Genomic DNA, 9,945 nt, shown 5'->3' with positions numbered 1-9,945 from the left:
CATCAATTGGAGGTGGAAATTATGAAACAACTTGGACTACTACTAAATCAGATGGATCATTTGTTACAGAATCAGGAATTGTATCTCGATCTGGATCTTCATTAACTACAATCACTACCTTTGCTCCTGAAATTTCATCATCATCAATCGGAGGTGGAAATTATGAAACAACTTGGACTACTACTGAATCAGATGGATCATTTGTTACTGAATCTGGAATAGTATCAAAATCAGGTGAATCATTAACTACAATCACTACATTTGCTCCTGAATCTCCTACAAGTGGACCTCAATATCCATACTGGAACTCATCATCATCTATAGTGCCATCAACACCACTCACCTCAAGTTTGGGAGAATTGAATTCAGTAACACCTTCAACTCACAATGGAAATTTAGGTCAAACCATTGAAACTGATGAAAGTCATAGGGAGTCATCTACAGTAATCGTTGGTCAAGGAAATGGTAATCAACATGAATCTACTATAGCTAATGGTCAAACTGAAGTTGCTGTTACATCCAACGCCGTTGAAACTAATGCTGAATCTGAAGGAGCTGCCAATACACCAGTTGCTAGTGCTGATACTCCTGTTGTTACTGCTGATACTCCTGTTGCTACTGCTGATACTTCTGTTGTTACTGCTGATACTCCAGTTGCTTCCGTTGATATTCCAGTTGCTACTGCTAATACTCCAGATGCTACTGCTAATACTCCAGATGCTACTGCTAATACTCCAATCACCACTGCTACTACTTCAACTAAATCAGATGAAACCGGAGAAACAAACGATACAGAAATTAGTCAAACAACAATTGCAGGTGACTTTGGTTCGGACTCAGCTGTTTCAACTTCAATATCTACTGAAATTAGTCCAATTACAACATTAAGTCAACAATCTACATCAATAGTATCATCAATTCCATCAGTTAGTACTTATGAGGCATCAGGTTCTGCTTTGAAAGTTTCAACAATATTCAGTTTATTGGTGACTATTCTTTCAATCATGTTTTAGATAAATTTTGCTCAATGATACCCCCAAAAATGTTGAACATTTTCAAAAAAAAATATCTTCAACTATAATAAGTGCTTAATCTAGAGTTGAGTACTAAATTTTTCATTTCAAATTCGTTAAAGTTTTTTTATATTCCTTTCGTCAAAATTTTTTTATTTCGGTTAACTAAATTGATTTCATTAATTTATAATAATTTACTAAGTGTTTATGTTTTATTTTGTATAAATTTTTAATTATTTTAAATTCTTTTAAAGATATAATTGTAGTATATTCTTTTCTTTAGTTTACGTGAGCTTGATTCATTGGATCTGATGGTCATCTTGTACAATCATTATTCCTCACCATATGATTTATCAAGTTAATGATACTTAAGCATTAATAAAGATTTTTATGCTATGTATAAAAGTATTGGTCTTTTAGTTTATACATACCAATAAATCTTTATTAAATTTGTACGAAAGTTTCACTACTTAAGTATCATTAACTTTAGACTCCTCAGATACTTCAATAACTTCATCTAAAGCTTTACAACTTCAAATTCAACTTCAAAATTATCTAGCAAAAGTTTTAAATGACTTCGTTCAATTGCTTTCTTAGCATTATTATAATCAAACACAACATCATGATATGAATCACAATCTAAACATGTAAATGCAACTAGCTCTTTTAATATATCTAGTTCAAGAACGTATTTAATTAAATTGTATATTCTGGTCCAAAATATCTTTATATTATAGTCAAGTATTGTAATCGCACCAATCTTGGATCTCTTTCAACTCACCATAATCAAAACAGTTGAAGATAAAACCTGATTGGTTTAGCTCCAATTTCGCGTGATAAATTTGTAGAACTGATTCGTTATACCAAGGATATCACGAATCATATTGAAGAAAGAGATCGATATTAATGTAAACTTATTTTAAGCAAGGGGGGTTTTGGGGGCTAGATTTGTTTTTAACATTAGCTGCTGGCACGTGATTCTGAACAAAATTAAAAAACTTAAAGTAAGATATGAAATATGAAAAATTAACAATTTCTTTTTTATTGAAAAACTCAAAAGCATTAAAAATTTGTTAAACTTACCATCTTTAAGATAGAGAATATCAGAGTTTGAGAAGTTGAATCATGGCTCCACATGCTTTACAAAATGGGTCTTCTTCTCCTAATAAAAATGGTGAAAATTTAGGTTCTGTTGGTTCTAAAGTTACAAATTTATTAAATTCAAATCCATTTGGAATAACAACTGATCCAAACCTGATAAAAGGAAATTCATATATTTCAGCTACAACAATTATAAATCAATCTATTTATTCTATTGCATCAAAAATTTTCAGTTATGAAACTATTGGTATTGAAAATTTACTTGATTCATATATTCAATTATGGTTACATAATCAACAACCAAATGCATTTGATATAGTTCCATTTTATAATAAATTTGAAGTTAGATCAGGTGCATCAAATGCAATTTTAGGATATTTTAAAAAGAATGGTACAAATGGTCAACCTGTTTCAGCTATTGTTGGAGCAAATGGAATTGATTATATGAGAAATTCTTTATATGGTCAAAAAGCTCCTTTATCACTTAATGTTTCAGCTGTTGATTTCGTTGATGATTCATTAGTTTCTAATTATGGTAGAGTTTTAAATGTTGCAAGAGATTTAAATTTCCCAGTTTTCACACCATTAAATTTTGGAAATGAAATTCAACATTTAACTATTTTAAATCATTTTTTTGCTTTTCTTTCAGGAAAACCATCAATCTTTTTGTTTGATGGTCTTGAATTTGCCAAAAATTTTAGAAAATTTGAAAATTTATTATCAGTAAAGGAAATTGGACAATTGTATCAAGATTTATTAGATTCTGCATCAAATTCAGATGCAACTATTGATAAAGCATTTGAATTACTTAATAAAATAACAGGCAAAAATTACTCACAATTTGAATACCTTGGAAATAAAGATGCTAAAACTGTTTTCGTTGTTTATGGAACTTTTGCAAGTGAACAATGGGGTAATTTAGTAAATGATGAGTTTGGTTTAATTCAAATTAGAGTACCTGTTCCTTTTAATCAAGATAAATTTTTATCTATCATTCCTGAATCAACTGAAAAATTGGTGGTCTTGTCAACTCAAAATGATCAATTGAAAGCTGACATTAGTGCTTCATTATTTTTAGGTAATAGATATCATTCACTTACTATTGAAGAATTCAAATATCCACATGATTTTACTTGGAGTCCAATCACTATTGCTAAGTCGGTTGCTAAATTTGATGGAGATGTTAATGTTGATAAATTATTATCTAAATTTGAAGTAAACAATGATAAAGATGAAATACTCAACGCTAATACTTCTCCAGAAGGTAAATATTTGTTTTGGGGAAGAGATAATTCATTAATTGTTGATACTGCTGATAAATTAGCTCTTTCATTATCTTTAGATGATAGAAAAAAGATTAGTATTAGAAATAAATTCGACAATTCAAAATCAGGAGGAGTTTTCCAATCACAAATAATTTCAACTACTGGTGACTTTGTTTCAGTTGATGCAGCTGATGTAGTTTTGATTGAAGATTTATCACTTTTGAATTCATATGATTTTTTAGCAACTTTAAAACCAAAAGGAAAAGTTATTTTAGTTAATAGTAAACAACAAATTGATACTGAAAAATTTCCAATTGAATTTAAAAGAAGTTTAGCTATTAATCATAATAAATTAAGTGTTGTTGATCTTACTGTTGTTGAAGCATTGGATGAAACTAATAATGGAACTAAAGGATTAACTGCTGAACTTTTATTACAACTAGCATTTTGGAGAGCAACATTACCTGAATTGGGTGGTTATATTGTCAACAAATTGTTACAAGCTAATGGTGGATCTTTTGAATTGTTGGCAACTGTTTTAGATAATTTCATCAAAGCTGCTGATCAAAAACATGCTATTGTTGAAGTTGAAGTATCACCTGAATGGGAAAATTTATCAGAAAAGACAGAAGACACCGAGAATAAAGAATCAAATGGTACCGCTAAAGATGAGAAAACAGAAGAAGACAAACCAAAAGAACAATCTGAAGAGGAACCTGCAGAAGAATTTGAACCACTTCCATTTTTCATTAAAGAGAATTCATTAATTGCTAATCCAAGAATTCCAATTGATAAATCAGAAGTAGTTAATCATTCGTCTTATCATAATATAGCTCAAAAAATTACTTTCCCAGATACTTTTAATATTAAAAAGGAATTAAGACCAGATTTACCAGTTAAAAATTTTGTTGTTAAAGTTCAAGAAAATAAAAGATTAACACCAACTGAATATTCAAGAAATATTTTCCATATTGAATTTGATATTACTGGAACTGGATTAAAATATGAATTAGGTGAAGCGTTAGGTATTCATGGTAGAAATAATTCAGAAGAAGTTGAAAAATTTATTAAATTTTATAATCTTGATGGGGATTCATTAATTGAAATGACTAATAAAGAAGATTTTAAATTTAATGAAATTAGAACTGTTAGACAAATTTTATCTGAATCAATTGACTTTTTAGGTAAACCGCCAAAAAGGTTTTATGAATCATTAGCTGAATTTGCAACAGATTCAAAACAAAAAGAACAATTAACAAAATTAGGAAGTAGTGAAGGAGCAGAAGAATTAAAGAAAAGACAAGATACTGAATTTGATTCATATTTTGATATTTTAGAAGAATTTACATCTGCAAGACCAGCATTTAATGAATTAGTTAAAATTATTGCTCCATTAAAAAGAAGAGAATATTCCATAGCTTCGTCACAAAAATTACATCCAAACTCAGTTCATTTATTAATTGTTGTAGTTGATTGGATTGATCCAAAAGGAAGATTAAGATATGGTCATTGTTCAAAATATTTATCTGATTTAAAAATTGGTGATGAATTAGTTGTAAGTGTTAAACCATCAGTTATGAAATTACCTCCATCACCAAAACAACCAATTATTATGTCAGGTTTAGGTACAGGATTAGCTCCTTTTAAAGCATTTTTAGAAGAAAAAATTTGGCAAAAACAACAAGGTATGGAAATTGGAGAAATTTATTTATTCATGGGTTCAAGACATAAAAAGGAAGAATATCTTTATGGGGAATTATGGGAAGCTTATAAAGATGCTGGTATTTTAACTCATATTGGTGCGGCTTTTTCAAGAGATCAAGTTCAAAAAATTTATATTCAAGATAAAATTAAAGAATCAATTGAAGAATTAACTGATGCTTTTGTTAATAAAAAAGGTGGATTTTATCTTTGTGGTCCAACTTGGCCTGTTCCTGATATTACTCAATGTTTATCTGATATTATTATTAATGGTGCTAAAAAACAGGGTGAAGAAATTAGTGATGTTGGTAAATTAATTGAAGATTTAAAAGAGGAAGGTAGATATATTTTAGAAGTTTATTAGATAATATTATAGAATTGATAGAATAAAATAGACTTAATTATTTATTATTAAAATAAAAGATTCCTACTAGTTCAGTTTAATTTACTCAATTACGAACGAATGTTTGTTCATCTAAACTTCGATTGGTTATACTTATCAAATAGGTAATGAAACTTTCATATTTTTATCTTCAAATTGTTAAGTAAGTAAAATAAAAATTTGCTGTCGCAAACAAATTTGTTGCGTCAATGAATGTTTCAAGTCTTTAAACAAAAATTAATGTGTAAGGAATTCAAACTACTTAATTATATCCACAGCTAGTGTTTTCTGTTTTTATTTCTATAATAATAGGAGTGATTGGAAAATCTTAATAATATTAACTAATATTAGGTAATAATATTAACTAATATTAGGTGCAGCTTGTTTAGTTCAATATTTTTGTTCTTCTAACACTGATTGAAAAAAATAATTCAAATTAACAAATGGATACCGGTATTCCTACATTTTGATTCAGTTTAAATACTTTATCGAAATGAAATCATGAACACTTTAAAAGACAATATAATAAGAAAATGAAAAAATATATAAAAAAATGCAGAGGTTTTTAGATGGTGATCCATAATTGCTAATCCAAGATTATATTACAAAACAAGTATATAGAAATTATTAGTTAGAAATCTTTCCTCTATAGATTAAGTTTATTCTTTTACTGTTTAGCAAGCTAGACTACTGATCTAATAAACAATTAATATTGAAAAAAAAAAATTGAGTAACTTTAATTGCAAAAAAGTTGCAAAAAAAATAGTATTACTTTTAAATTAACTAAGTGGGTTATTATTAACAGTTGAGGTTTGGAGGTCAAATAAAACAAAGTCAAATAAGCAATATTTTTTAAGACAACGGGTTATATAGTTCTAGAAACCGATATCTACGATATAGCTTGATTGTATGAGGCTCTTGAAATAAACCCCCTAATTCCAATATCGGTAAGTAAAGAGTTCATGCTATTAATCATAAAAATAAAAGTTTGGAATCAAATGAGCTGCTATCGACTCCAAGCAGCTGAGTAATTTTTCATTCAACTGGGATTATGATCAAACCAACACCTGCAGAATAAAAGCTCAAAAGTTCAACAAATGTGTAACATCAGATGTCCTTCTTTTCGGAATAGGCAATGATAATCCGATTCAATCCAAGGGATGAAAGATTATAACGGTTATATCTAATTTTCGGAACCCTTTTGAACCGACTTCAATATCTAATTTTAACTTTCCAGTGCAATGCTTGTAAAGACTTACATTTAAAAAAAAAAACATATTTTTCAAAATTAGGGAGTAAAATAAAAAAACATAGAAATTAAACTTTATATGCAACAGGAAAAGAACAAACTAAGGATAGCAAAAATTAAAACAAGCAAACAATCAATTGAATTTGAATCCAATGTAGATTGTTTAAAACCATAATGATTAATTTGCTCAAATCTTTATTGTAAAGTCAAATTGGATTGTACTGGTTATACGACCAATACATTTTCAAAAAGAAGTTTAAGTTTCATTTTTCAGTTGGAAACTTCTTCGTTAAAAAAAAACTGAAACTTTAGCATGCACTTGTATATTTAATTTTTGATAACTATGTATTCTGCACAATTACAACTTAGATTGATGCCTTACGATTAATTTCTTCATAGGATTCTTTTGCATATAATTTTTCGAGGGATAAAAACTCGGTTAAAAAAAAATTCACTTAAATTAATGATTTGCTATTTTGTATTTATTCTATACTCGTATTAACGATTTTCTTTACCAAAATTCATAGATTTTTACTCATTTTTTCATCGTGCAAAACAAATTTCGATTTACAAAATTAGGGATATACGTTTAAATGAATTTTTTTTAAATTAATTAGTTTGTTGATTAATTAATTAATTTGATTTTCAGTTTTGTATTGTTTTTTTTTGACAAGCGAGGTTCGATTTAATTTTTGATTTTCGTTTATTCGCCATAATCCATTAAACTCAAATTTTGCTATATCAGTTTGATCTTTCGTTTGCTATTCATGCTTTTTTAACTAACTTATTTTTTTGTTTCAGGTTATAATTTCTACGATTTTTTGGTGGCTTTTTCGTGTATTTTATTTTTTTTTAAAAAAATTATTTTTTTAGTAAATTTGCATTTAATTAAGTGACAAAGTCCCTATGACGCAAAGGTTAAGTTGAACATGCACATGTGTATTATTTGTTCAGCAATCACTACTTACCTACTCATATTAAATATACGAAGAATAATGTTACTTCTAACCATAAGTTAATATTTTGACAACATGGAAAAAAAGAGATCATCTGATCATTTTGTAAATCTAAATGATCTAATGGTTTGTTAACATCTATACAAACTGGGGTAATGAAACACAAATTAGAAATTGAATCTTAATTTTCTATAAATAGGTTGATACTAATTTAGAATTGACTTAGACTAAAATAGAGGATTTAAATTAATTAAAAATAAACGGAAAATTTAAATTAAAACAGTTCATTTTTTTGATGAAGACTAAAAATATAAAAATTACTAAAACTTTCAAGTTAGTAGTATCAACCCTTGATAATTAATAACAATAAAGGAGTCTAAAATCGATATAGTAGATGAACTAAAAGATATATTACTGTTTAATTATTATCTAAATATTTCGTGTTATAACTAATATCTAAAAAAGTTTAAAAATAAAATTAAATGAGTCTGGCTAAAATATCATCTACTTCTTCATTTCTAAATTTGGAAGTTATTTATACTATTTTAAATGAAACTTCTACTATAATAAAAGATCCACAATTCCATAACCGAAAAAGAATTGCCTGTAGATTTCAAGCTGTAGCTGATCAATAATTCAATTAAAGAATAGGAAAATCTCAAGGCAAAAAACCGCAAATCAAAAAAATTTGTGAAAAGTAATTTGTTGAAAATTAACTCTACATTTTAACAATATAAAAATAATTTCAGTAAGACAATTTTTTAATTAATTGATTACACATAAGATTAATTAATATGCATTTTAACTTAATCTTATCTGCGATACCCTTTACCTTATATTAGTGAAAATATATATGCACAATATGTTAAAAAAAATTCAGGATAGAGGTATGTAAACATTAGTATTAGGTCTATCGAGCACTACTTTTAATTACAAACGTTTGATCTCACAGTTTATTGTTCAAAAATGGTGTAATGTATTAATATTTGGGTTTTTGAATATAGGCTTTATTTGCTTACTCAAAGGGTCTATACATTTATATTGTTTTAAGTTTATTAGTTTTTAAGGAAGTGTATATAAAATTATATTGTCATCACTACCAGATTTTAAAGTGGTAGCATTGATTTTACTTCCTTTTTATACTGCATATACATCTGACATAATCATCATAAATTTATTATCATTATAGTAATTCAACAATACTCAGCCTAATTATGAGATTGTGAATTACTTCAATTTCATATTGAAAGCGAAATAAAATAAGGTGAAATATTACAGAAAACATAATAAAAGAGCAGCAACAAAGTACAAAAAGCCCGGATAATTGAATAAGATATTTGAACAAAGAACAGACTGAATTTATAATGAGAAAATGAAAAGTTGGGAAAATTGAGATTTGATACTCAAGCTCTTATGGTCATTAAATTTTGAAATTGGTTCCTATTAATTCCTATCCGAAAACCAGATCAAAAGAATTGTTTATCTGGGCTTTGAAGAATCGGGCCATAATCTTAAGTTATGAGCAAAAAAAAATGTTTGATATGTTTTACCCCAAATTATTTTGGGTCTATGGTTGTGAATCTCTCAATAATTAATTAGTTACGTTGAAGTCAGATCCATCCTCAATTATTTGGTTTGTAGACTTCGATTATCATTACGTAGGTATAAATTATTTTTTTGATTTTGTGTTTTACTTTTGTGGAATATTTTGAGAATTGGGAGTAAAGAAAATAGAAGTCTTCAAAATATTCCAGTTCACGATATATATTCTACAATTGTTGTTATTGATACAAAAATAAACAAGATAAATAATGAAGAGCCGTGTATATTCAATGAAAGTATTGAATTATTAAATACCAAAAGCCTAATCAGCAAACGTACAGGGATATAACGCATGTAACAATTAATAAAAATAAAAATTGGTTGAACCACCTTGGACCGATCTTTCGCTAAAAAATTTCAGGCAATTGTCGGAATGTTTATAGGAGAATACAGAAGTGGAAATAGTAGGTTATTGTTTCTGTACTTTCTCATGCTCATTTCTTGTATGCATGCAAGTATCGTACATAATATTTGTGCACAAAGATGTTATAATATTCGACAAAATTTCATCAATACAGAGCCCAAGGGATACAGAAAAGAATTCTAGAAGTGATTGATGTAATTTTACGGGAGAATATTTTTTTTGATTGTTGTTGTTACAATGTTATTTTGATGTATCAAGGTAATTTCGTGATATTATACTGTTATAGGCTAAGGCTCGAAATTTCTGAAAATT

The 9,945-nt window shown here is 27.6% G+C and overlaps 2 protein-coding genes across 2 annotated transcripts; both read left to right on the top strand. All coding sequences in view use genetic code 12, as the record gives it.

Moving 5' to 3' along the window:
- Nucleotides 1-1,013, top strand: KGF55_004303 (uncharacterized protein; the record flags this gene model as incomplete). The annotated part of the gene is made up of 1 exon (XM_051759192.1): nucleotides 1-1,013. A coding segment is annotated over one exon (1,013 nt), but the record flags the coding sequence as incomplete, so codon positions are not given.
- A 1,125-nt stretch (nucleotides 1,014-2,138) lies between these two features.
- MET10 (sulfite reductase subunit alpha) lies at nucleotides 2,139-5,444 on the top strand (the record flags this gene model as incomplete). The annotated part of the gene is made up of 1 exon (XM_051759191.1): nucleotides 2,139-5,444. One exon carries the CDS (start codon nucleotides 2,139-2,141, stop codon nucleotides 5,442-5,444), a length of 3,306 nt encoding a protein of 1,101 aa, XP_051613093.1.
- Nucleotides 5,445-9,945: the final 4,501 nt, after the last annotated feature.

The sequence above is a fragment of the Candida pseudojiufengensis genome (assembly GCF_024610245.1).
Source record: "Candida pseudojiufengensis strain CBS 10847 chromosome Unknown scaffold15, whole genome shotgun sequence".
NCBI classification, from domain to species: Eukaryota; Fungi; Ascomycota; class Pichiomycetes; order Serinales; family Debaryomycetaceae; genus Lodderomyces; species Lodderomyces pseudojiufengensis.
The sequence above is the reverse complement of the archived record's forward strand: the minus strand, read 5'-3'. Positions and strand labels throughout refer to the sequence as shown.